General features: G+C 41.3%; 1 protein-coding gene and 1 long non-coding RNA gene across 2 annotated transcripts; one reads left to right on the top strand and one right to left on the bottom strand.

The window, feature by feature from the left end:
• Nucleotides 1-123: 123 nt before the first annotated feature.
• Nucleotides 124-27975, top strand: fam171a1 (family with sequence similarity 171 member A1). Its single transcript, XM_042490165.2, has 9 exons — nt 124-512; nt 8990-9217; nt 9938-10030; nt 13090-13248; nt 13908-14084; nt 19410-19526; nt 20352-20466; nt 21441-21558; nt 22483-27975. The coding sequence occupies exons 1-9, from the start codon at nt 407-409 to the stop codon at nt 24028-24030; spliced, it is 2661 nt and encodes an 886-aa protein (XP_042346099.1). The 5' UTR covers nt 124-406; the 3' UTR covers nt 24031-27975.
• Nucleotides 10941-13983, bottom strand: LOC148188296 (uncharacterized). The gene is made up of 2 exons (XR_015777963.1): nt 13859-13983; nt 10941-13273 (listed from the first exon to the last, which is right to left on the bottom strand). It is a non-coding gene; the product is annotated as an uncharacterized LOC148188296 (long non-coding RNA).

Below are 27975 nucleotides of genomic sequence, written 5' to 3'. Positions count from 1 at the left end.
AAGAAAAATCACCCTGAAAACTTTAAGAAACTTTCCACTGTTTGGCCGGCAGGTGGCGCTGGAGCTCCGCGGATGTCAGCGGCGCAGCGTGTGGAAGAAGCCGCCTGTTGGTGCTGTTCTGTGGGGCATGTGGCTCAGAGGAACGGGGCCGTCTTCCTCTCTGACCCGTCGATGAGGAAAAAAAAACCGACTGAGCGGCACAAGGGCCGGGGGATGCATAGAGGAAACACGGCTTTACAGGCTAAAAACCGGGACTGCTGATGCTGCTAAACATGGAGTGTCGCCTCCTTTGCGGAATAAACCGAGTTTACGCTGATGTGGCCGGTCAGTGAGTTTATAAAAGCGAAATATTTGGCTCCTAATTTGTATATATATTTTTTTTTAACCGTTGATACTCACATCTGCAATGATGCGGGCTGAGGACTGGGGACGAGCGATTGTACTCTGCCTTTTGGGACACCTTGTCTCCAGAGCTGTCGCCAAAACATTACCGGAGGATACAGCCACAGAAGGTAAAAGTGCTTTAAACATTTTTTTGTCTGTGAAATAATTCAGTTATGTGGCCGTTTTTGGAGGCTAATGGTGCCGCTAGCCAACTCGGATGCTGATGGGGACCTAAAGTTAGCTAGCGTTAGCAAGTTAGCTGGTGGCAGAAAGAGAGCATGAAAACTTCTCTGAAATGTTATCCAGCCTGGTTTTATGTCCCTTGAAAACATTTTAAAACAATATTAGTTCAATGTGGTGTAGTCATATCTGTGTGGAATACTTAATAAGTGGTTATGGCTGAAAACATGTCTCCATATTGTGCAGGATAATGCAGCAGAGGAGTCCAGCTGCTGTGATTTGTCATTTTTAGCGTTTCAGACAACACTCTTTATGTGGCTTTCTGTGTGTTTATCTGGGAACTAGGAGACTGTTTTGGATCATGATGTATTCGTATTTTAGGAGTAAGAGTTTGCATTGTTTGGGCTTTAGATTTTGTAAAAATAGGTTGCTGTTTTTATGTGTTGTTAAGTCAGTGACTGCAGACATCCACCTTGAGCTAATTGCTCAGGTGTCTCAAAGCAAATATGTGAAACTCAACAAGCTCAAACTTTATATTTGAGCATTGTGCAAGAAAGCAAGTAATCACTTTGTTGATATAATTCTAGAAAAGAGTGAACATTTCCCGGAGCCCAGGTTGACATATTTAGATTGCTTGTTTTGTCAAACTAACAGCCCCAACCCCAAAGCAAATTGGCTATTTATCTTAATAAAAAGCATAAAATGTCAGCGTTTAGGAAGTGAGAACCATTGAATTTTTGGCATACTTGCTTTAATAAAACAGAAATAAAAGAAAACTTAGATGGATTTTCTACCTGTAGTTACTTGTAAGTTAACATTAAATAAACTTTCCTGATCCCACACAAGGAAATTTAAGTGTTACAGCAGTAAAGAATGAGTAAAAATGTTACATATATTATTTTCAATAAAAAAGGAGAATACCACATAATAAGGGTGGGAATCACAAGAGGCCCCTGATACAATATTATTATGATAGTCACAAAACAATTTTTTTTCTGTTTTCTGTTTTGTGATATGCTTTTTGAGTTTTGAGTATTGCAGTAGAATATATTGCAATTTATTGCCTCTTTTTTACAGCTTCAAGTTAAGTTAAAAACTGGCAACATCAGTTTTACTGCAGCAAAATGAATGTGGTGGACTAAATAGGCAATCGATTACTATTCACAGTATTAATAGTTCATAGAATAAACAATCAATACTTGACGTCAGTGTATTGATACAATATTATCACGAAAAAAAATCGAGGGGCTAAGCTGTATAGATTTTTCCCAACCCGGTTATAGTGTCTACTACAGTATACAAAGATGAGGCTTGAAAAACTATCGCTGAATCGATTTAGCACATCTGAAAAGAATTCAGCAATATTGATAACTGACTTTTGGTTTAAGTCGTTTTAAAGAAAAATGCCAATATATTTCCACAGGCATTCCTATTATTAGCAATAAGCTTTATGAGAAGGTCTGATGACAGAAAGGTTGTTTGCTTCATGATAAAGTTTATTGCAAGTCATAAAACAGTGTGAGGGAATTGTCTTTTTTCCATCTATGAACTATTTCCTTTTGAAGCTTTTGAAGGTGCGCATGAGCCTACACATTCAAACAAAAATGCCAATCCTTCCTTGGTTCTAGCTTTTCCAGTGCATGGATTTAAAAAAAACAACTTTTTACTATTTATTGATATTTGGTAGCCCAAACTATGAATCTAGAAAATAGTCAAATTAATTGACAGAGGTGGGACCAAGTCATTGGTTTGCAAGTCCTAAGGTGCTTGTATTTGCACTCAAGTCCCAAGTCAAGACAGACAAGTCCCATGTCTTTGGTATCTGATATATTTTTTTTAACTTACCAGTAAGTAACACCAGGGTAGATCTTCATGGTCCTTTCCTGCAACTTGATTGAACGCTGTCAGGTTGGAAAATGGATCAGGGGAATTTAGTGTCAATTTGCTGGGAATAAATTGTGTTAATTTGAGTTGATACAGGAAATGAGGTGAAATTAATTGTCTTGTGGCGCACATTTTAAAGAACATACTTTTCATTTTTGGGGAAGGTATCGAGTAGCCTCAAGTCCAAGCGAAGTCATGATTCATTAGTGTCTAAATTCAAGTTGAGTTGCAAGTATTTTATTTTTTTTATTTTTTTCACTTAAAAAGTCATCAAATTTGTGACTCAAATGTGACTTGAGTCTCAATCATGTGACCCATGTCCACAACTCTGCCAATTTGTAATGAAAATAGCAAACAGCACTACTAAGTTATGTATGTATGTATATATATATATATATATATATATATCAAGCATCCACAGTATTTTAGGCAAAAAATCCACAAATAAAAGAAGACCAGAGTACAGAGTAGACAAGATGTTGTAATAGAGAATTAAATACAAAATAGCACTTTTGAGAATTAAATCAGTTGGAAAGGTTTATTGTGTCTACAGACAGCAGTGTATACAGTGGGTATTTTGTCATTCCTGTAGAGCTGCCGACACATTCAGAGTTTGAAAGCCACCATGAATCACAATAATCTGTTGGCATCTCATTCAGACAGTAACTTCAACGCTGCCTTGTCATAGTAACAACCAAAGTGGAGCCACATCTGTTTCATGTGTCACTTATATCTCTCACTTGCATGCACAAGCACGCACACATCGCACTCGTCTGTGTTCGCTTACATTTTTGGCTGGCCTGCATTTGGTCCTCTCACTACAACTGTGTTTAAAGAACAAGTATGAGTGTAAACATACAGTAACTAACGCTGTAAATCAGTCGGGAGGGGGGACGGCGCCACTAAGTTTCTAAGTCGACTAAGTTTCTGATATTTTATAATATAATGCTAAGTTCAGGAGTTCTTGAAGTAGTTCTGCTTTAAGGCTTGTCATCAGGCATTTTCTGCATCGTGAAACTGCTAAATTCACAACAACAAGCTGTGGTAAAGAACAAGGTATAGTCTGTCCCAGTTTCTCAGCGCTCTCTTTTCCCATTCTGTCTCACTCTCTGGCGGCCTCAGATTGACCTTCAGTTGTCCCCGAGGGGGTTATGTTCAGGTCGATACTGAGGACTTCTCCTGGTCCGTCCAGCAGACAAACATGAAACGGTGGAGCCAGACAGACAATCTACCCGCAGATATAGATCTCACTCACATTACTGCTGCCCATAATAGGCATGGTGCTGCATCTCCAGCAGACAAACATTCGCTGAAGCTGGACTGCTAGGAAGTAGACCAATCCGATCATATTGTTACCAGTTGGCCAAGTTTGATTTTAATCACGAGATGCTGGTGTGAGTGCTATCAGCAGATCCATTTTGGAGAGGACTCATCAGATCATAAGAAAGCGTGGTGTTAAAGGAAGAGTAGAACCAGTAACGCTGTTTAGTGCTGTATATGGGAATATTTACTGTAGTAAATGAGTTCGTTTGCTCTCCAGCCTGAGACATGATGATGTAACCTAATTGCTGTGTCCCCTGCTGAGTTAATGGGATCGACTGTGGCGATCTAATCCCACTTTTAATCCAGATGAGGGAAAATAGCTGTCTGAACACCTATTGATAGCCCCTTTTCTTTATTTATAATTCAGAGTTAGTTCAGCAGACAGAAGTGTGTTTGTGTATGCTTTTATTTTTTTGTCTTCACATGTTGCATTTAGTGGCATGCTTTCCTTTGTCCCTGATGATGATTCATACTTAATCTCATTGACCTTTTGTGCATTCCTCATTTTGTTCCAATAATGCTTTTTAAAAGGCTGTTTGTTTCTTTTTTTATCAAGATCCCAACACTGAGACTCAGATGTTTGCTATTTGCTTGGATGGTAAACAAATAGCTTCAGTCACTGCGTTTTCTTTTTGCTGTGGTTAGACAAGTTATTTCATCCAGAAACACAAACAACAGTCTGTTTGAGCTTGAAGTTAAAGAGACATGCATTGGTGTAGTTGTCAGTGACTTTAAATCTTTGAAGGGATAATTTGGATCTCTTGAAGTGAGGTTGTATGGGTCACTTATGCACGGTCAGTGTGTGACCCATGCTCGAGTTTGGAGAACCAGGCTGGAGTGATGCCACGTTTTTTTTAGTTTTTTCATCTTGTGTACATGTGTCCCTTTTTCTGTCATTCTGTGCTCACTCTCTAAATTCGGACGTTTTTGCGGGTCCATGAGGGCAGCAACTTGACTTATTTTTATCCCTCAGCAGCAGCAGTTTGACTTTCAGCGTGGATAATTGATCTAGTGTTTCCATGGTCATATAAAACCAAGAAAAGTCATGAAATTTCACAATCATGTTCTCCATGCCTGGAAAAGTCATTAAATTAGGAAAAATCACTTAATGTGATGGTATTTGTGTAATGACATATTAAGAGTAGTCTTCTGTAAATAACCCTCTACGTTATGTAAAATAATGGCAATTTTATTTTCTGTAGCTGTCGATGTAATGTAGCTATAATATGTGTCAATATGGTTCCCGGGGTCCTAAAGTCTTAAAAGGCCTTGAATGGTATTAAAATTACTTAAATCAAACTTTCAAAATTCTTAAAAATGCTTATATAAGGGAAGTGGGATTTTATGAATCTCTTTTTTCATTTTACACATATATCAGAAGTATTTTATCATGTCATCATCATCATTTATTTCTTATTTAAAGAAACTTTCAGCAGTTCAAAACTGTCACAAGAGCTGTTGTGACACGGTTTCTCCTCTCTTACTCAGCCATGTGCCCCTGCTTCAGATGGTGAAAAAAGAGTTTGTGGTTACCATCTTCTCTCACTTCATAACACATTACTGTGATTTATTTTATTTATTAAGATTTGATCGTATGTAACCAAATTCAAATTTCATTCTATTCCACATTGTTGAGTGTTTTCTCCATTTGGCTGCAATTAATTCACTGCAAAGTCATTAAAGTCATGAAGTCATTTAAAGAGATGGCGTAGAAGGCGTAAAGCTATTTTGCAATTTTTATTTTTTGGAAAGGAAATGCTAGGTGTTTGTTTGTGCTCATTATTTTTCTCTGACGTCAGATCCAGTAACTTGTGGTAACTGGTCTGATTCCAGTGAACTCCAACTGTGTTATATTGGCTGTTATGTACGAGCAAGCTCTTACCACTCTGCCTCGTGTGTGGAAAGCATCTGCTTCCCTCCATGATGTTTTTTTTTATTGCACTTTGTCATATTTTGCTTTTAATCAGCACATCAGCATCTCTATTTCTCTCTTTCTGCCAGGCATAAAACTATTTTGCAATTTTTATTTTCTGCTTTTTCACTCATTTTTACAACTTTTTATTGCGAAAATCAAAGTAAAGGGAAATGCTAGGTGTTTGTTTTTGCTCATTATTTTTCTCTGACATTACTTTGAGCTCCAGTAACTGTTAAGTCGCTGATTCCAATGAACTCCAACTGTGTTTTACTAGCTGTTGTGAATGAGCAAGCTCTCACCACTCAGCCTCGTGTGCAGAAAGCATCTGCTTCCTCCCATCTCTGTTTGGACGAACACCAAACCCCCTCACACACCCAATGGATGCCAGCCATACTGTGCATTTTCAGCTAATCACACCTCACTTTTATGGTGTAGAAATGCCTCGGCTCCTTTTAACTACTGATTAATACACGAAACATGCATCAATTTAAGCTGCAGTGGGCGATAAAACCTGCACACACATAATGTTTTTCTGGTTTTCTGCTCTTGGGTTTGTCTCTTTCTACTTGCGTTCAAAAACACACAACCACCCTGCTGCTTTGGCTGCTGCTGCCTGGGATAATTGGTCTGCGATCGCAGCGTTGGGCAGGAAAAACTCTCTTTGATGGCTTTATCATCCATATGGTACTCAACACACTCAGATAAGGAGTCGATACAGTGAGGAGCAGTTATGGAGGTGCTGGTTTTGCTACAGAATCGAGGTCTTCTTCAGGGCCGACCCTCCTCTCTCCTGTTTATCGGAGCAGAGAGGAGACTCCTAGCTTGTTTAACAATGATGTCATCACAGTAGTGATTTATTGGATGAGGACTGGGAGGGGGACTGTTGCATTTGTCAATCTGGAGTCTCCCCGGGGATTTTTTTAAAGTGAGCACAGCTGGTACCCCTAAGAACATATCAGTGGGAGTGGGACAGGAAGTGAGGTCATGAACCCCCCCAGCACCAAATCTTAATTCAAATGGGGAGTTTATGTCAGCCTTTTTTTTATGTTTCCTAAGCTCTTACAGAGCAAATCAATGTGCAGGAATGAAGTGAAGGGTCAGAAAGCAGCCGCAGTGCAAATCTTCACACCCGACCTCTCAGGGTAATGATGTGTATGGTTTGAAATTGACACGTTGCTCTGCCAAACTTCCACCCATGCGAAGGTATCATTTGGCGCAGCACTGTGTTTTTTAAGGTGGAGCTGCTGCACTCGGGCTGAACTCTCACCAGATTTGTCAGAGTGGTTCCTCGCTGACCGCAGGATCCCTGAGTGGGGGGAGGGAGATCCGTCTAGCCGGGGGTATGTAGCGTGTGTGTCATGAAGGGTGGGGTTACAAGTAAGAGTTACGAGGAAATTCAGTTGCGGTGAGTATGGGGGAGGTGGGCATGTTTAGGTGAAGGGAGAAACCTTTTCAGACTTAATTGAGGGGTCACGATAGGTCAACTGGCAGCCAATGATCAAACGGTTTAAGTTGTAATGTGTACAGAGACGGGTAGAAAGACTGTGGGTTTGTGTGGATTTTAAATTATAGTGTTTTTGTACCAAGGTTGTGTTTATCGTACCTTTTGGAACACAAAGCTGAAATTGACTTTTTGTTTGTTTTTTCCGCTTGTGATATAAAAAAAATAAGTCAGTGTTTGAAATGCCTGTCTGCAGAGGCGAAAATAAATGTGTGCTTACCTTGTTTTACATTGGTGAGGAATAACTACATTTGCTCAAGTACTGTATGAGCACAGTGCTGACACACTCGAACTGAACATATGTCCTTATATTTTTCCTGCCATATAATACCTCTACTGCAGTCCACTCAAATTCAGAGAGAAATGTTGTACTCTTTACTCTGACACTTTTTCACAAGTATACAAAGTAATCAAAATTAGCCCAACACATGAATGTATCAATAATTATAACCCAGCAGTATGCATTACTCTGAAAGGGGTCACTCTGCATGATAAGTATTTTTACTTTTGGAACTTTTAAGCATATTTTGATGGTACAACTTTTTTACTTCAAGTTTTTACTTTAAGAATCAGGATTGGAATAATCTTTATTGTCATAATACTCATGTACAATAAAGTTTTGTATGGCTTTTACATGTAGTACAAACTAAATCATATGAATAAAAGCACTACCAGACAACAGTAATCACAGCATAATGTTTAAAAGTGACACTTGTGGCTGCTCCATAGCTCACCTTGTATATCATTTTTGACCAAATACCTTGGCAAGTAATAAAACAGCGAGAACAGTCTTTGCCAGGGTCCAGATCTTTGAATCCGCTATTAATCAATCAGTCCACTGAGTTCCAGTTGACTGATTTTGAAGATGTCTGATATTAGGCAAGAACAATCTGTTAAGTAATGAAAATTAAAGCACTTTATTGTAATGCAGCCTTCAAAACAGGAAAAGACAACACTCATTCCAATTTCCCAAAATCTAAGGAGATATCTTGTCCCATATCACAATATCGATATAATATCATTACAGTATCTATACATTGCATAGCCCTGCTGTGCGCAACCTGTACGAAAGGTCAAATCCTTACTGTAGCTCCCCGGGCTCAATTCTGCATGTTGCCCCCTCTGATTCCTCCCTTTCCTTTCTCTTTACCGTCCTATCAAATATAGATGAGACAGCCAATAAAATAATAACAATAATAATGAAGTGAAGTAATGAATGAAATAATGAAGTGATGCTTGTGCAAGTACAACTTTAAAAAAGTAAGAAATAAAAGGCACAATTTGAATTAAATTCGCAGATTATCTATGTACATATTTTGTACATCTGTACACTGAAAATAGTCTGACACAATATGTGAAGATATTTATTCGACCTAACATGCAGTGAACTTAGATTATGCTCTGGTCTATCGGTGCCTTTAATGTGAGTCTTTCTTCAATCAACAGGCAGTCTGTGTAAATTCTTTTATACATCCTCTCCGTTTGTGAAGGTGTTTATATATCCCGTTGTTTTCCCCCTCTGGTCCAGGGCTTCTTTGAGAGAGGGAAATGGTCCATTGTTTTAGAGGGGAAGTGCCATTGGCGAGAGTCCAGGAAATGGTCAGAAGTCTCTCTCTTGTGATTGGCTGTTTCTGTGGAATGCCGTTTCTGCAGATTGGAGGCAAAGGGCCTGGCGCTGAAACAAACCCAGTTAAAGAGATGACCGTATTTAGTCGGCTGTAATTATAACACCACAGTGTTTCATGTCTTCATCACTCTTTTCTGCAGTCTCTGAACGTCAGATATACTCATTCTGTTCGCAGAGGTGACTCTGAAGGTCCACCTGAGCGATGCCAGCACTCACCAGCCCCTGGGAGGAGCCACCATACAGCTCTTTGCCAACCAAACTCCCGTAACCTCGGAAACATCGTCACCCGATGGCAACACCTACCTGCGCTTCCCTTACCGCCTTGGGACACCGTTGGTCGTCACCGCAACCAAACAGGGATACGTGCCAAACTCTGTGCTCTGGAGTCCCTCTAGATTACCTGGTAAGTGTGTGTGTGTGAGATATTTTCGGACAAATGTTAGGGGATGTTATGAAATAGCTGCATTTAGACTGGGGGTTTCAGCTTGCAGGTTATTGATTTCCATGTGTGCAGTCAGTTTAATGTCGGTGTGAAACAGAAATAGTCTGAGTTTGTGCCAGGTGTGAGAGCTAATGATGAGTGGAGTGCTCCATTACTAATTTATTACAATAGATGCCAAAACCCAGCAAGGAGTCTGCTTAAGCTTCCCTTTCACTAACACACACACAAAATACATACCCAAGAGGCCGCAGTACAGTGTGTGTGTGTGTGTGTGTGTGTGTGTGTGTGTGTGTGTGTGTGTGTGTATGAGTGTGTTGCGGCGGGGAGGTGGACTAGAAAGGGGGGGTATTATGAGCCAACGGAACGGCGGCCAATTGGATTATCACGCTTACCAGCTCTGAACAATGGAGGAGTGAAAGGAAGGAAGGAAGAGGAAAGAAGTGCAGTTTGCTGGGTCAGACTTGTGTCCTGCTGCACAGCCGACAGGATGAAAGCAAGACTATTAAAAATGTATAAAGATGATTTAATGACTTGTTATGTCAGATAGCCATCAGTAAATTGGGCAGGTAGATTGCTGCAGTTTATTTCTTATCTGAGTGTGAATTTATTCAGTCCATTAATGTTGTGTTTGTGTGTTTGTCTGTGTGTGTGGGCTCTTTGTGGTTTTTATTTGTGTTCCAGTTTTTTCCTCCATCAGCTTGGACCTGCTGCCAGAAAGAGCTGCTACTCTGATGGTGTATGATGATGTTGTGGAGATTGTTTCAGGCTTGCAAGGTAAACACAGTGTGTGTGGATACTTTTTTGCCCAAGTCTGTGTACTTCATCATTTTACCTAGGGGTGGGCGATACACACGTTTTGCCCATCGTGACAGACGAAATCAATACAGCATGATGTTCATTTCATAAATTATGGTTCCATTTAGATTAAAATCGATGATGAAGCATGGCGTGCGTCAGGGCCTGGCCACATTATAGCTGACAAGTTGTCGCCACAGCTACCTGTCAATTAGGATAAAGGTGTAGCAATGCGTGTCCTCTGCTCATTTACACCCTTCTGTCCAAAAAGGGTCAATTCTTGCTCCAAAAAGAAAAACAAGACGCCAACAGCCAAAATGCCAAACTTGAGGCTTAGAAACGATATTCCACGAGCCAGTGGTCGATGTCATGATGGCTACGTCCACGTCTTATCCAAAGTCTGTGGTTCCCATGCATCTAAAAGTTGTTGTGTTTTCAGCTGCAAGAAGACATTGATTGCTGCAGCTCACAGTAAATTAGCTTTTCTGCACAGCTCAGTGTTTACTTCAATCAATGAATCATTCAGACTTTATTATTTATATTTTCATATAAGCAAAACTGTAACACAGGCACATGGGTAAAAAAGCAAGATTTTGTAATTAATTAAAGCAATAAAATAAGAGTTTTTATTGAAACCAGTAACCGAGGAAACACTACCGTAAGTGAGGAAACACCAGAGGCACTAAAAATTAATATAAAAAAGATAAAAAGAAATAAATAGAATATTAACCATAAGTCAAATAAAAAAATAAATAATTTTATATTACATACTCTAAACAGTAGATAGGTAGATAAATAAAAGGATAACAGAACAAATAATAATTGATAAAAATGTTAAAAAATATAAAATAATATGCCATCTAGTAAAACAGACAAAATTATGAATAAATTGTCAACAAAAATAGATAAGTAAAGTTCAATTAAAAGCCAAACTCGAAAGGCAGGTCTTAGTTTGCTTTAGATAAAAGAAAGCAAAAAACATGCATTATTATATCATGTTTTTTGTGTATATAATTGAGCTGCTGACTGTGCACCCTCTCTAAGCTTGTATTTGCAAGACAAATAAATTGTTAAAACAGAGTCGGTATCAGATTTGTTTTTATAACAAAAATTAACACTAATGAATTAACATATTTATTTTAATGAAAATAACTGCGTCCTGTTGAGTAAAAACCCACCATCCTCCGTCCACACTTCCACAAGTATAAATCATGTCTGTTTTTGTTAGTCAGCCTCTTTGTTAAGGTGTGTGTAATTATATTAGATAAGGCTTTTTCACTCAGGCAGAATCAATACAGCCTCTTTGTCTGCCAGGTCTTTTGTGTGTCTGTGACCGACAGGGGAGTAATTTAATGTGTCAGCTGTGCTGTCTGACTGAAAAAAAACAAAACTTCACAGACACATAAATACACACACCATTAACATGTAAACCTCTTGAGTACACACTCCCCGCAGCATGCGCCTGAGCTGAGCGCATTTTCTGCCCTCTGTCCGACACACTGTTTGTCACGATGTTGTGAACTTGGGCACCCTGGGGAGTGATAAACCTTGGCATGTGGCACGAGGAAAGAGAATAAAAGAGGGGGGAAGAGGAGGAGGAGGATGATACAGTGAAGTGCAGGAAAGTGGGGTTGTGGGTGGAGCAGTTAGAGAGAATGGGGAGAAAGGGGGATGGGCAGAGCAGTGTCCAACAGAAGGAGGAACAGATGAGGTGAGGGGAAAGTGGAGGGAAAAAAGACACGAGGAGTTGAGGAAGGGAACACACAAAGAACAGAAACAGGGTCATTTCCTTTCACAAAAACAGAGACATAGACAGGAAATAACATTCACACCTGAACTTAAAGCCTCAGACAGAAACATCAGAAGTTAAAAGATGCACCCGCTGCAGAGCCAAACTTCATGTCGAGTACAACAGCGAACACTCGTATACAGCTGGATGTGTCTCACTGCTCAGGAATGTGCACTCGGTACAGTCGGACCGCAATGACATCACCTTGCTGAGTCCAGCAACATGCAGTTTTCACTGTTTATTCCTCTTTATGTATAATTTGTTAATGGCAGGCAGAGGCAGCGATGGAGAGAAATGAAAAGGACACTATTAATTGCACAGCAAAATATCAGAAAGAAGCATCACACTGGTCGAGAGAAAAAGTGGAGCAAGGCATTATCTACACTGTATTGATCTGGAGTTGCCTCCATTAAGCCTAATTTGATGGCTGAATTTATAAAAAGGCATTAGGCAAGACAAGGAGTAGAAAATTGCCTAGTAAAACATCCTGAAACAACATCAGTGTGTAGGATGGACATTTGCTGTCGAGTAGAAACCTCCTGACTTAAATTTCTGTCAGATTTCTCCATTTAATTTAATAGGGAAACAGAAGTAGAAAAGGTAATTTAAGTTTTACTCCTCTGTGTTTAAATAGTCTATTTACGAAATGTTATTGTGTACTTGCCTTACAGCTGTGACATGTGACACTTATGATTTTTTTTATCTTTGCATTTTTATCCTTTATTAACACAGTCTCAAGGTTGTGCAATCCTGCATTTCACTGCACACATTATACAAGCTTTTGACAAACACGACCTTTGATTCTTGAATGTGGATGGAGAACTGGTGATTAATATTTTCTGTGAGCCTTTGTGTATCACACACAGCTGACTTTGTTCAATCCTGAAGGCCAAATAGGAGCCACTGGGATCATCTCCAAGGATTTGTTAACAATAAGAAATCAAGAGCCTCGTACTTTTAAGATGTTTTTGTTATCTTTGCTCTATTGAATGCATCTTTCTAGTTTGTGAATGTTGATCCTTTTTCAGAGGCCACCAGCTCAATGCTAAAAATGTAGAGACTAATGAGACAAAAAATGATGGTCTACAGTGCATGCCAAATGATTGCAATATTCCAAGTTTAATTTCAGTGTCATCCCCTTCTCCTGCCCTTTACAAAAAAAAGAAATATTTGAAATTGGTCTAAAACTGAAACTTCAACAACACTAGCTCTTCATTCAACATGACATCTCTCTCTGTCACTCCTCCAGGTCTCAGACATCAGCCCAGTGTTCACTTCCAGCGCAGAGCTCTGAGTCTTCCTGCCAACACATCCTACGCCAACCTGACTGCTCTGCTCACCGTGGCCAGCTCCCCCTCGCACATCCAGCACTTTCCCCACCTGCAGGTCCTCAGCGGCAACGGCACAGGTGAGGCTCACATGGTTACACTCGACTGTAGAAACAGCGCCAAGAAGAGCCGGACGCAGATGATAGAGGAGAGTGGTGCAGAGAGAGGGGGGTGGGGAGTGAAGAGAAGAAGCAGCAGTACTTCAGAGAGACTTTACCCTGGAGAGGCCTCTCTATCTGACCTCCTGAAACACAATAACCCCTGTGTGTGTGTGTGTGTGTGTGTGTGTGTGTGTGTGTGTGTGTGTGTGTGTGTGTGTGTGTGTGTGTGTGTGTGTGTGTGTGTGTGTGTTGGGGGGGGGCACTCTCATCCACGTCTTGATGTGTGTGTTTTATGAATTTGTGTGTACTTCAGCTTGAATACCCCTCAAAAGCTCCCCCTCCCCACAGCATGTACCTTCTCCCTCCAGGCAGCACAAGCATACTTGTGCTTTGTGACACTCTCCACGCTTACTCTCTCGGCTTTTTCACTTTCCACCCTGTTTCCTTCTTTCCTGTCTTTCCCTTGTTTTCTTTCCTGTCTGTCTTTCCCCTGACAGCTCTGCTTTATCTATGCTTTTCATGTTGCGCCACCACCCACCCTCTGCTCCTTTCCCTGCCCCCCCCTTCTGTGGACCTTACTCCCACTCACTTTTCCTTTTTGCATTTTTCTCTCTTACGCTCTTCTGCTTCTCTCACAGGGGCCGAGAAGAAGTTTGAGTTGACTCCCGTGGCGGCGATCTCTGTTCACCTATTGGCCAGTGACGGAGTGGAGCTGCAGGTGAATGAGCCAATCACGGTCTCCGTCCCCCTGCCAGTTGACAGCGGCCTGAAGGAAAATGATCACATCCCTGCATGGAGATTTGACCCGCGCTTGGGTATGTAGTGACAGAAACAATAAAGTATTCATAACTTTCTTAGCGTAAAGTTTTTTCATCTACATATATCGGCCAATAAGACCTCTGAAAAATAACCCTTTGGTGCAGTGCTGTTATATATTTATTTACATGTAAATGAGGCCTACTTCCATGAGTGAATGATTTATGAAATGATCAGAGTAGAAGCATTAATGAAAACCACATGCTTGTCCACAGAGTGCAGCCAGGTCACGACTTGTAGCTGTGAGTCTGAGTGCTGAATGAATTTATTCATAAAAAATGACCAACATGCGGCGCCACATTAATCTGCAAATCAAAACAAACACTGCCACACATCACAAGATTGGACCATGGATGTATAATCTGCTGTTCAAGATTTAACTGAGCTAACCAATAGCCAAGTGCTTTTCAGTGCTCGCTCTGACAGAAGAGACCCTTCACGCCTCTCTGGACCCTCTGATTTATTTCAGCAGTCTTAAATCTGTGTTGTCAGATGTCCCCACACTGTGACACACCCAGTTCTTCTCCGACAAGCTGAGCTGTGAGACGATGATTAGATCATCAGTTGAGTCAGACATGTCTGCACAAGAAAACATCCTTCTCTGTGTACATTAGTCTCACATTTCCAGATCTACTGTACATTATGTTTGTGCTCTGCAAGGATCTATTAAAATTCTTCTGGTGAATGAAATGCACTGGACTGTTGGATATAGAGCTGAATCGTTTTGTCGATTAATCGCCTCATAGTCGTTTTTCCCAGGTTTCCAAGAGCACCAACACATTTTCTGTCTACGTTTGATTATACAGAGCAAGCAGTCATATGTTTTTACTAGTATTCATCAGAAGTTGTGTTAATGTATCCTTTTGTTGCTCTGTTTTTGGCCTCCACCAGGGGGAGGGATATATCTGTCTCTTTAGCTGCTAAATGCTCCATTTTGTTCAGCAGCTACTTTCATACTGTGCCTGTATGGTGCTGAGCAGGTCGTCTACGGGGGTTCATCTGCTGCCCTCACGAGCCAAAAAACCCCAAACAAAACGCTATAAGAGTGGTGAGAGTCGACCAAAACAAAAAAATAGTTTTGGCCTGAAAAGCAAAAAGTTAACCTGAATCGCTCCAAAGAGCTTCGCAGAGTTGACAATAGCAATCTTTTGCATTTTTTCTTCTAAATGTATGTATGTGTGTGTGTATGTGTGTGTGTGTGTGTGTGTGTGTGTGTGTCTTTGTATCATTCTTTGTATGTCCGTGAATGCAGTGCCGGCAGAGCTCTCCATAAGTTCTTTTTTCCTCAGCAGCAGTTTGTGACTCATGGTGTGGATAATCTATCTGTCAATCCGTTCAGAGCTGATCAGATCAGATTGATGATTGAGAGGAGCAGCTGCTGCGAGTGAATGCAAACCTTTAGACCCAGCAGAATGAACCGTTAAGTTTCACTTTGAATGCCCTTGATGTTCTGCTGCTTCATCTGTGCCCAGAGTATGCTTTGCACTCTGAGAGTGTGGTGCAATGAATAACCAAATGGTATGTGTTTCAGCAGTCCTCCGAACGAAAAGTCCGGCTCCAAAAATAGAAAATCTATCTGTGCTGGCAGATGTTATGATTCTAGTGGTCTGCCAAAAATAAATGAATGTGTGGGAAACCCTGAAAAGGGTAGCATGGGCCAATGAAGAACCCATTAAATTTTTTAATCCCGGGGCGGATACGAGCATTATATTTCACTTTTGCTAACATTGCGAGATGGGGCATTTGGCCTTGGCAGAGGTCTGTATTTTCCAAGTGCCCTTCTAGTAATTTGTGGGTTGTCTCTATAAGTGACTCCATATAAATAGTGTAATATAAAATAAATCCTGTAGCTGCTTTAAGCAAAAATAAACTGGTTCCAGCGTTTCAAATGTGAATATTTGCTGATTTCCTTTTGTGGCTCTAAACTGAATGCCTCTGGGTTTAAGACTTGGCAGTTTGACAAAACAAGCAATTTGAAATTGTCTACTTTGTCAACAAAACAAGAATAAAGGTCTGCACACTGGAGCTCCCTGAAGTGCAATGTATTAGCATATATATAAGTGATGTCTGGAGCTAATGCTCTTCTTCAGACTAGAAGTATGATCAGTGTGAAGCTACAGTGTGCGGACCTTTCTTCATGTTTTGTTTTTGTTATTTTTGATTGGTCCAGCCCCTGCCTTTAACGGTTTTTGGATGTGTGCGACTACTGTGCTACTATGGTATATCCATTTGACACAAAAACAAAGAAATTCTCGTTTTTAGGTGAAAGATTTTCTCAGCATGTTTTTGTCAAACAGGAGAGAAAGCTGCAAGAAGCAGTAAACAGTTGTTGCCTAATAGAGTGAGGCGTATCCCTGCAAGCCCACATGTGTTGAGTCAGAATAATAGGCAGATTGCCATTGGGATAAGTAACTTCTACATTTAACTTTTTTATGTCCTGACTGTGATGAGACTAACATTTTGTTAAATCTACCCTGAAGATATTTCTTCTAAGCAAGAAACATTTTATCAGGCCAATAAATGTTAAAAAAAAATCTGGGCCATCTTTGTTCTTGTGATGGTTTTTGATGGTTTGGAGGATCTCGAGGTTCAGTTTAAAGTGCCCACTGTATCAACATCCAGAGCTTATAAAAAGGGCTTTGATAAAAGCTGAGGGGGAACACACACACACACACACACACACACACACACACACACACACACACACACACACACACACACACTTACTTGTAGCCTACGCACAGCCTGTAGCAGTGAGTATTTCCACAACAGAAGTCATCCCCGGACCCCTCTCCGGGCTACATCTCATGTTCCTTAGCAACCCGCCAAATAAGTAACACAACAGAAAGGCCCGGCTCCTGATTGAGTTTCTTCACTGAGCGTTTCAGTGTGTGAAATGTGTGCGTGTGTGAGAATATAAAACAGACACAAAGGAAGATCTTTTGAAATCCGCCTGGTGCCTTTTTCGGTGGCATACTTCGGGCTGATAAAAGCTCCCTCACAAAGAAGCTCTGTTTTGTTTACAAAGTGCGCACATGGACGACACACACGCGAGAAAACCTGTTTGTCTCGTTTAACTGACAGTCTCGTGTTTTCTTGCATGTTAACGGAGCGTGGGGCAAAATGATGTCATGTAAGAACAGATCAAGTTCACCTGTTTGGTTGGGTGTCGTTCATAACAGACACACTTTCGTCCCGAGAGGAGTGTGATGATGCAAATGAGCTTCCTCAGACGAGACGACTACTATCTGACCAAAGAAAGAGACCCAGCGTCAGCTGTGTTGACTTAGCATGAATGGGCAAAAAGCAGAAGTGATATAACGGCTGTATTGACGTTATAACTGTTTGCATTGAGACTACGCAGTCGCCAGAGTCTCTGCAGTGTATTGTATCAAAGCGTGGGAACAGAGTCATTAAATGTCACTATTAAACAGGTCAGTCAGGGAGAGAGGACTCCCCTGTGGAAACACTCAGACAGAACCAGGGTGAATCTGGGCAGGGCTGGGCAGTGTGTGTGTGTGTGTGTGTGTGTGTGTGTGTGTGTGTGTGTGTGTGTGTGTGTGTGTGTGTGTGTGTGTGTGTGTGTGTGTGTGTGTGTGTGTGTGTGTGTGTGTGTGTGTGGTGCTGAGTCACAAAGCCTCTCTCATTTCTTGTGCCTTTTCCCTTATCTCTCCTACCATTCCTCCTCTTTGTCCGCTCTTGTTTCCTCTGCTTGTTATGTTGTTTCCTCTTCAAAGCTCTTCATACATTTGTTTTTCCTCCTTGAATATCCTCTTCTTCCCTTTTAATTTTGGTTTCCTCCTGAAGATCGATGCAGATTCCCCACCACTTGATGTTGTATAACTTGGAAAAAACTAACAAACAAAGTGGCTTTCACCGTGTTAGCCCTGAGAGCCAAAGGAGAGGAAGTGTGAAGGCACAACTGAATGTTTCCTCTCGGAGCAGATTTACTGTGAGCCAATCAATCAGTGGCTCTGGCTTTGTTGTGGGCTTTTTTTGGTGGTGGAGCTGCTATTGTGCTCCCAGTCAGAGGCCCTCGGTGACATTTGACTGAGCATGCTGCCTCCCTGTGGGAGAGATAAGTACTGCCAAAACACTCCCCTCTCTGACATGACTGAGCTTGAATCAGGGTTTTGAAAAAGACTCTTAAGTCCAATAAAGCATTTAAATTCAGTTTCATCTAGAAAAAATAATTAAAAATATTTAAGTTTTAAAGTTAATATAAAAAGTCTCAGTAATGTTAGTTTTAAAATGTTTTTGTATCTGATATCTGCTTGTTGGGAGACATGAACTAAAAGACCTATAGCAACTTCCCCTGCTTTTAAATAGAGTTAACTTCTTTCACAGTTAAAAGGTCTTTGGAGGCACACTATGCAGGATTTGTCACTTTTTGTTTATGAACAACATTCAAATTTAGCCCCGTCTTCTCAGCTCATGGAAACTGAGAGATCAGCTATGGTCAAGCGAGTTAGAGACTGGTAAAGAGAGGGAGCAGTGTTAAAGTGAAATAGTAAATCAAAGAAAATAAAATATAATTTTCTGATTGTTTCACTGCAGGTTTGTTCTATAGCACAAATAAATGCACCCATGCCTTCACACAGCCCTGCAGGAAGGTGCTGCATTGCTGAATTTTGTGTGAATTCAGCTGAATCGCATGCTTCATTCTGTCAGCTTAGCTTCTCTGCTGTGTGTGTGTGTGTGTGTGTGTGTGTGTGTGTGTGTGTGTGTGTGTGTGGCTCAACCTCACCCTCACTCAAACAGGCACGGAGACTTGCACCTTGAGTCCACTGGGCAGAGGAGAGAGAAAGAGACGGCAACCTGGTCGCTATGTCCCTAACTCACATTGCTATTGGCTAGGGGCTACACATCACTACCCAAAGGTTAACAACGAGAAATGTCCCAAATAAACCATAAGAAAAATAAAATAAAAGTATAAATGCAGAGGGCAGGTTCTCTGCAGATAAAGACACTGTCACACACTGTTTGAGGGACATAAGTGATGATTGAGAGGAATTACTTTGTGTGAGTCTTTCTTCCTTTTTTTTGGTTAGGAAATTCCTTCATAGTATGCCTTTAAACAGAAATAACCTTAACTTGACAGAAATCTAAATGTAGCTGAGTGGAGTGCTGCTCTGTTTTATACTGAGGCAGTGACAGGTTGCTTCAGGCCTTGTCAGTTGTCACTTTTTTTGTTGCTGCTAATGCACTCTGTAAACTGGCACACTGGCTCTTATACAAAATAATCGTTGGCAAATTTGATTTCAACCCCTCTGATTGTGTGTGTGTGTGTGTGTGTGTGTTTGTGTGTGTGTGTTTGTTTGCAGGTGCCTGGATAAAAAGCAGCTGGGGTCACGTGCAGCGGGAGGGCAACCAGCTCAGTCTGACCTACATTGCTCCTCAGCTGGGATATTGGGTCGCCGCCATGTCCCCACTGCACTCAGGTGAGAAACTGACCTGACTCGGATTTTATTTACTGTTGAAAACACAACACACATTATCATGTCATGTATATTGCCGTAGCCATTAATTAAGAAATTAGAGATTTTTGTAACATAGATATTGATTTCTATTTATATTTTGGTATTGTTACATGTTTTTTGTTAGTGTTTTGGGATATTGTTATTTATTATTTTCTTGATTGCGGTTTTTGGGAGAGTCGGGTCACATGGATATGGTTAGTGACATAACGCATAATCTACATGAGTATCTTTCACTGGGGTCAGGTTGATAGAAGAGGGGGTGAAGCGGGTTGCTGTATGTTTTGTTGATCGCACCTTTCCTTTATTCTCTGTGATTATTTTGGATCTAAGTTTGTGCTTTTATTAATAAATAATATTTTTGGATCTCAGGCCCAGCCTCAGCCTCTCAGAGACATTTAGTTTGATTCCTGTAGTCACTACATATATGTTCACATAAATGCTCAAGAATAAGAAAATTAATTTTTGCACCATTTTATTCACCATTTATTTAGAAATTTTGAGAATCTAGTTATATAATCTTAATAAACAGTCTACTAAAGTGTTTTTGTAAAGTTGGTTTTCAAACCTGATGTGGACTCTATATACTATACAGTGTTCACACCACCCAAACAACTTGGACATTCAGGTCACATGTACTGGTAGTTGGTTCAGGTCCCTGATGTGAAAGTCTCCTGAGAAAGAATGAGAAAATTCATTTTCCCACCCATTGTTTTCAACAATTGTGAGTAAGCACACCTTATTTTGTATAAAAATAATTTTCTTGATGGCCTCTTGTCTGTCCAACAGGTCCAGTGTTTGCGAAGGACATCAGCACGTACCACACTGTGTTCCTGTTGGCTATACTGGGAGGCATGGCTCTCATCCTGCTCTGTCTGCTGTGCCTCCTGCTGTACTACTGCAGGTGTGTGAAACATTTCCACGCCGACATGGGCCAATCTTTCAGACTGCCAGAAGTTGCCAGAATTTTCTCCAAAATGCGGAAACGAGGGCAACATTTCTTATGACTGGTTGTGTGAAACGTGCATTTGTCGCTGACTAATTTGGGTCTTTAATTTTTGTTCTTGATGTCATCCAGTGTATACAAAATATATAATACATTTTGATATCTATATCTCTTGTTATGGCATGAAGATGAATTTTGCTTGTGACACATTTTATTCAACATTACCTTAGAAAAAGAGAGAAGCTTTAGGTTTTGAATTTCTTTTGTTTCTACCAAGTAAGTAAAAGAATCTTGCTGAGAAACCCCCTTTTTTATCCCTTCAGCGTCTAGTGTCATGTCTGAAAACAATCTTAAATGTATTTAGGTTTATCTAATCAGGGTACTGTTGTAACATTAACATTTGAGCCTTTCCAAAGGCGTCATTATCTTCTTCTGCACGTAGCTCATCCTCTTTATCCAATAATTCACTCTTCAGTTGTGATTTGAGTACCAAGAAAATAACAACTCACATGGTTGTTCAATTAAATGCGAAGTACTCAGGTAACAGTGCTCTTATGCAAATATAAGCACTCATGTAAATTCAATGCCCTTTTACGTAGAATTACTTATTAATTTTTTATGTATTTAACCTTTATTTTACCAGGAGTAATCCCACTGAGATTCAAAATCTCTTTTACAAGGGAGTCTTGGCCAAGACCGCAGCATAAAATGTTCCACATAAAAGAAAAAAGCAACAGACTCAAGACAAACAGTAAATTCACCGCCAACAGTGAATAAGCAGCGGACATACGCATTCAGTGGTTAAGTTTTCCTTAATGCTGTTTTTCTAATCTCTCATGTTTAAAATATCTTGTTTAAAGTTTCGGGAAGACGCATTTAAAATGGATTCCTCTGACTGAATCATAATCTCTTTGTGTCTCTGTGTTGTGCAGGCGTCGTTGTTTGAAACCTCGAGTGTCTCACCGCAAGCTGACTGTGTCCTCTGGTCTGGACGGCAGTAAGAGGGACCAAGCCACCTCCATGTCCCACCTGAACCTCATCAGCAACGAGGTCAGTCTCACTAACAAAGACAGGGTCTGAGCACGAAGCCCACAATTCACCATCCTAGACAGTCGCTCTGGGATGTTGCCATCTCCACGTTAACGCGAATTTAACCAATCCCCATTAATTCTGCACGACCTTGCACTTTTGCCCAATCACTACGACTTAACTGCAAATTTAACTATTTGTGGGGGGTAAGATCTCATTTGATTTTAGAGTAGCATACAGGGTATTGATTTGCTCAGCCCCTCTGTTTATTATGAGAATACTGCTGCAGCACTGCATCTGTGTTTCTAGGACAGTGTCACACACATACACACACACGCAGTGACAGGACTAACTGTTAGTATCGTACTGCTAACATTACTCATACTTATCAACTGGTTTAAAGACAGAGTCGAGTCATTTCAGTGTCAGTGTGACATTAGTGGCTCGATGGAGGATGTTAACCAGGCAACATTTGTTATTGGTGGCAATTAGCTGTTAATGCCCCCAACTTAATACCTTATAATAATAAGCTCCAAATCTGTGGAAGCATCACAACCATTGTTAAAGTTTTCACAGTTTTCACACCACAATTTCATTGGGGAAAAACTCATAAACATTGCAACATGTATTGTAATTTTTGTGAAAACTTGCTGTGAAATCAAGTATTTCAGTCTGTCAAATTCTGGAGGGACTACTTGCTCTCTGGGTCGGGGAATATCTGCCTTGCAGAGGGCTGAATCCTTTATCTAACATTCCTGTGGCGGGCACAAAAAAATCAATATCTTTAACTATGAAGAATCATTCGTGTTGCAAAAAAATCTCTCTTACTTTGTCTGTGATACGATTACTGTAATTGACATGATGCTTTCTTTGTTTCGCTTTGCGTGATATCTACATTTAGTCTTTTAAAAAAGTTTCTTACACATAAACATCTTGTGTCTTCAGGTGCAGCTGGAACTTGTTTCCACAGCGACTGAGCCCGACATGACCACCCCGATGCTAAAGCCTTCATCATATGAGCACCAAGACAATCAACGTCAACAAAGCCTAATCCATCACAGCAAACACAGCCGCTCCTCGCTCGGCAACAACAGCCACCACGGCTCATCTCTTTGCAATCTGACGCCTCGCAGCAGAGACTACCGGCAGTCTGTGGAGACCTTCCAGTTAAAGTCTGCCCTTTCATGTGGAACAGACAGAGGCTACCGTCAATCATACACTTCCGTCTGCTCATCCAGCAACCCGATTTCAGACCCGCTCCCATTAGCCAATCATAATCAGGTGTCGGCTAACCAGCTGAGCAGCGCTGGGATCGGTGATTGCATCTCCCCTTCCTCTCCTCCTCACTCCCCCAGCAGAGGGGAGGGATGTGAGTGTAGAGCTCCTGACTACCTTCTGTCGCGCTCTGTGGACCACCTGGAGCGCCCCAGTCCCCCGCTGCTCTCCCGGCCGGGCCAGCTGCTCTGCTGCGGCTCCGTGGACCTGCTGAGTGGAGGAGAAGGCTACCCGAGGGTGCGTCCGACACTGGTGATCCCAGCACACTACATGCGTCTGCCCGGGGAGCACCCTCTGTCAGGTCAGGCCCTCCTGCTGCAGACGGACCAGCAGAGTGACCTGGAGACCATCCAGGCTGAGCTCAATGCCTCACATTCCCAGCAGCCCCTGGGGGAAACCCCTACTGTTGGCGCCCCACATCCCACTAAGCAGAGCGACACAGAGCGGCTCGGCCTGTCAGAGTCTCTGTCTATCCCCGCAGCGCTTGGGGAAACAGGTCTAGTGGAGATAAACAGTGAGGACACCTTGTTGGCTGAAAAGACTTTAATGGAGCTGCGAGGAGGGAAGCCTCTGCCTCACCCGCGAGCCTGGTTCGTCTCACTTGACGGACGCTCCAATGCGCATATTCGCCACTCCTACATCGACCTCCAGCGGGCAGGGTGCCATAGCAACGTGCCAGGTGGGGGAGGTCAGCAGGGCAGCGGTGGGAGGCGCGGCAACGATGCCAGTCTGGACTCCGGTGTGGACCTAAACGAGCCAAGAGCGGGCCGCAAGGGGAGAGACGGAGGGCGGGAGGAAAAAGAGACTGACAGGTCAAAGGGCACAACACCAGCCATGGCTTACACTCAGCTGGTGTATGTGGATGACCTGGACGGAGGAGGCAGCGAGGAGGAGACGCCCAAGTGCAGCCCACAGGACACTAAAACAGGACCCATCCTGTCAGACAAAGCAGAGGGTCAGAGAGCGGATCAGGGGGATGCGGAGGAGAAAAGAGCAGAGGGGGTGCAAATACAAGAGGAGCCGCCCTCGCTTTCCTCCTCATCCCCTTCTTCTCCTCCTCCCCTGCCGACGCCAGAGGGAGAGACGTTCAGGACTGATCATGCGCTGCTGTCAGTCTCTCCTGATGACGATGCAGCACACGAGGATGGGGAGGAGGAGAAGAAGAGTCCCTGGCAGAGGAGAGAGGAGCGACCCCTGCTGGCCTTTAACCTGAAATGATCCACAGATGACAGCTTTGAGGACGGGTTCACATCTTTTCTTAATGGAATAATCAGCATGCCCATGTGTACAGTGAAAGTGTTTTTTGTTGCTATAATTGTTCCTCCGGTACACACTGGCCTTTCTTTAAAGATATTTTGATATAAGTTCTGGAGTACAAAATCCACGGTACTCAGATTCAGGTAAAGCTATTTGAAAGGCTGAGTTAGACATATCAAGTGGGAATCTTTCAAAATTTCAGTCCTTTTAGATAGATAAAGTGCTTTATAAATCCTGATAGGAAATCGCAGCAATCCTGTAACAACAATAAAAGCATAAGAGACAAATAGCTAAAATCTCAAAAATTAAAAGGTGGGGAACTGCAACAATATGAGTCAAAAATCAAATGCATCGAACTAAGTAGATGACTAACAAGACTTGCCAAGATGGTTTTGGTGATTTTTATTGTTTGATGATGTCAGCTGAACGAAGTATGTTTTATAATAAGTTAACAAAGCGATTAGGCTACTTAAGTAAAGGAGAAACTTGGATTTGTGTGTGGTTGTACACATCAAAATGACCACAGCAAACAGTTCAATGTCTTTTATATACATTCTGTTTCTATGCATAATACATATACTTTAAGATTCAGTATGACTTAGATTTCCTCATATCTTTATCTTCAATGTCCGTCATGAATAGAGGTCCATAAAACTGCTAAGAAATTGTAGGAAAAGATGCTCCTTTTGACTCCTGAATCATCCCCATTTTATGTTTTCTTTAGCATCACTGACACTGAAAACACGGAAAATTCCCTGTTGAAGGGACCTGTTTGCTGTTAGTGTAGACAGGTAGAACAAGTTCAGCAGCCAACACTGTTATTTTGTGCATATGGGCATGTTTTTTTGTGTTTTTTTTAGATAGACTTGGAAAGATGTGAACTGATCCTTTTATCGTGACTCCCCGTGTGCTTAGACCATAACGTAAAGGACCATTTAAATTGAAGCCCTTTGTTTTTCTTAATAGAGCACTGAGAAAACATTTCAGCACTGGGATCCCGTCTTCAGATCCTTCATGGTCCCCTTTAGAAAATTACCACTGTTTCACTCCACTTTCTTCAAGACACTACATGAACAGACCACTCATCAGGAATAACGCACGCATCGTCTGAGGGAGACAAATGGACTTTGGAGGCAGGAATATTTTATGCACAACAAATATATGCCTTTTTTAATAAATAGCCTTGTAAGCATAAAGGAACTGTTGTTGAAACAGATGATGGATGGTTCTCACATATGAAAGACTGCAGGAGCCTTTTTTTTTTGAGCCATATTGGCCTCAGTCCTCTGACTGTAAAGGACACACTACACTTCTTTTAAAGTGAGATTATAACCCTAATTTTTAAGACTGTGGAGCATCTGAAAGTGATTCTACTATTTTCACAGTCTGCACAAGTATCTAACGTCAACATGTGAATCCTGAACGGTTCTGAGTGTGTTGCCAGAATTTACTCGAGCCCATCAGAGGGCTATACGGGTGTTTTACACGATCTATAAACGGTTTGGACTAAAATGAAACCACTATCCGCACTGCAACAGAAAATGTGACACACCACTACGCTGGTGGGCAAGGATTATAAACCACTACAAAGACTGTCCACCGAAATTATTGTGAGGTGTAATAATATGAAGGGTTTTGTAACTGTTGAACCACTGACTGGCATATTTTTTGCTCTGAAGGCTATGCATCACTTTTATACGGCTGCTTGAGATGCCTTTTTTTTGTAATTTTAATCATTTTAAATGCCAACATGAAGTATTTTACCCAAAAAATAGGCTATTTTTATTTCTTTGAATATGTTAAGGGCTTTTCTTCTTCACCCGCCTTATTGTTAGAGTTACGACACATTACTGCATACCTGAAACCAAACTATTTTTGCATGCTGTGTTTCACCTTGAAGAGGTAGTTCATGTTTTTTGAAATGGGTTTTATGTGGTGCTTATCCATCGGCAGTATATTACAAACAGTAGACGTCAGTCAGCACAGTCCCAGTTTAGAGAAGCAGGCTGGAGTCCGACACAGAAGCAAAGCAATCGAACAAAATGTATTTGTTGGACAGAGATTTACTACTGGATTTCATATATCTCTCTCTTCAAAGCCAGACTCCATTGAGAAAAACAGTGATTTAACATTGCTGAACACAGGAGCTGCTGGTCCAGCGCTGCTTCAGTCAATTAGTTTGTTTGTTATTGTGTGATTTGGGCGTTTAAAATGGTTAGTTCGGATTCATCAAAGTCACTCAAAAACACAAACTAACTTACTGATGAAAGCAGCGGTAGACCAGCAGCTCCTGTGTTCAGTGATGTTAAATTACTGTTTTTCTCCGTGGAGTCTGGCTTTGAGGAGAGTGATTTAACAGCTTTATTCTTGAGTTGAAAATCAGTCTCTGACATTAAAGTAAAGCAGTGAAATTACTCTCAGTATAGCGCACACTCAAATAGATTTTTTTTAAGGTGACTAAAATACATTTTGTCACTGACCCTTCCACAGCAGCAGTTTTAGCCACCTAAAAAAATAAAAATCAGATTAATTGTTTGCTAAATTGAGAGTATTATTACCACTTTTCCTTTCTGTCAGACCGCCTGTTCTGACGGGAAACTTTTTAACAGCTTCAGTTCCCCATCTACGCTGCCGTCAAAGCCACCAGAGTCCAAAAACAGTATTTTTTACCTCACTGATCACAGGAGCTTCTGGTATACTGCTGCTTCGAACAATTACATAGTTTTGTGTAACTTTGGTGAATCTAAACTGACCCTCTGAAACACTAACGTCACAAAATCACACAAACAAAATAACAAATCAAAGCAGCAGTACACCAGCAGCTTCTGTGTTCAGCAGTGTTAAATCACTGATTTTCTCAGTGGAGTCTGGCTTTAAAGTGAGCGATATAATGGCTTTGTCCTCCAGTTGGACATCACAGTGTGACATTAAGTTTAAGCAATGAAAAAAAAACTCTAAATGTAACGTACACTTAAAATGATAATTACTTTGGCTAAAAAAATAATTACCCCCCCTCCTCGTGTCAGACTCCTGCCTGCTTCTTCAAACTGGGGACATGCTGACTGACATCTACTGTATGTAATTAACTGTCTATGGATAAGTACCTCAGACAACCATACTGCAAAAAAAATCCGAACTATCCCTTTAAGTTCTTACCATTTCCTCACGTTCCAAGTGCCTTTGAACGACCTGACTCTACAGTGAATTTGTGGAACAGGTGACCTTATTTATTTCTCACCTTCTTTTGCCTTCAGCTTCTCTCCTCTACCTCAGCCCTCCCTTTCTCTCCCACTTGTGAAAGAAAGCATGCAGTAAACTTTCCTCGGCACTAGCGTATTAAAAGCTACACTGCAGACATCTCTGAAAATGTCCACCAGCTGCTGCAATCGTAAAAATCCTCGACAGTAATCAGCAAGGCACCAATCTGTCTTAGAGTAAGCAGTTAAGGATTTACAGAAGTTTTTTTCAGTGTAGCGCGGGATAGATAAAGCTAAGTGCGATTTTATGTGAAGCTAAACTGCAGGTCATTTCAGTTCTTCTTTTTGTGTTTTTGGTCGGTGAATGTTTGTCTCGAATGTGTTTACGTGCGCCTGAGTGTTGGCGGTGTTCGTGTGCTGCTGGCTGTGAGTTTGTGTCATCAGACTGTGTGTCAAATAATCAACATGCATCCACTCAAGGATCGTATAGTCATAGCAATCATATTACAGAGTGTGTATAATTCTTTTCTTTTCCTCTACCTGGTCAAAATGATGTGTGAGTTGGTGTTGTGAATGGCCTTTTCCTTCTTAGTACCACGAAGCAACCTCCGGTTTTAGGGTGGAGTTGCAGCACAGCATCCTGAGTGTGTAACTTGGTTGCTTGCATTATATTTGAAGCCTATTATTCTGAATAAATCGCCAAACTGGA

This window comes from Plectropomus leopardus, chromosome 11 (assembly GCF_026936395.1).
Source record: "Plectropomus leopardus strain MGB_pleo_1.0 chromosome 11, ASM2693639v1, whole genome shotgun sequence".
In the NCBI taxonomy this organism is placed as follows: domain Eukaryota; kingdom Metazoa; phylum Chordata; class Actinopteri; order Perciformes; family Serranidae; genus Plectropomus; species Plectropomus leopardus.
Note: the sequence above shows the minus strand (reverse complement) of the source record. Positions and strands in the feature narration are given on the sequence as shown.

Excerpts from the sequence above, each read along its gene's own strand:
- fam171a1 (XM_042490165.2), top strand. The coding sequence starts at position 407 with ATGATGCGGGCTGAGGACTGGGGACGAGCGATTGTACTCTGCCTTTTG. Across the intron at positions 513-8,989 it reads GGAGGATACAGCCACAGAAG|AGGTGACTCTGAAGGTCCAC; the intron begins GTAAAAGTGCTT and ends TTCTGTTCGCAG. Across the intron at positions 20,467-21,440 it reads CTCCTGCTGTACTACTGCAG|GCGTCGTTGTTTGAAACCTC; the intron begins GTGTGTGAAACA and ends TGTGTTGTGCAG.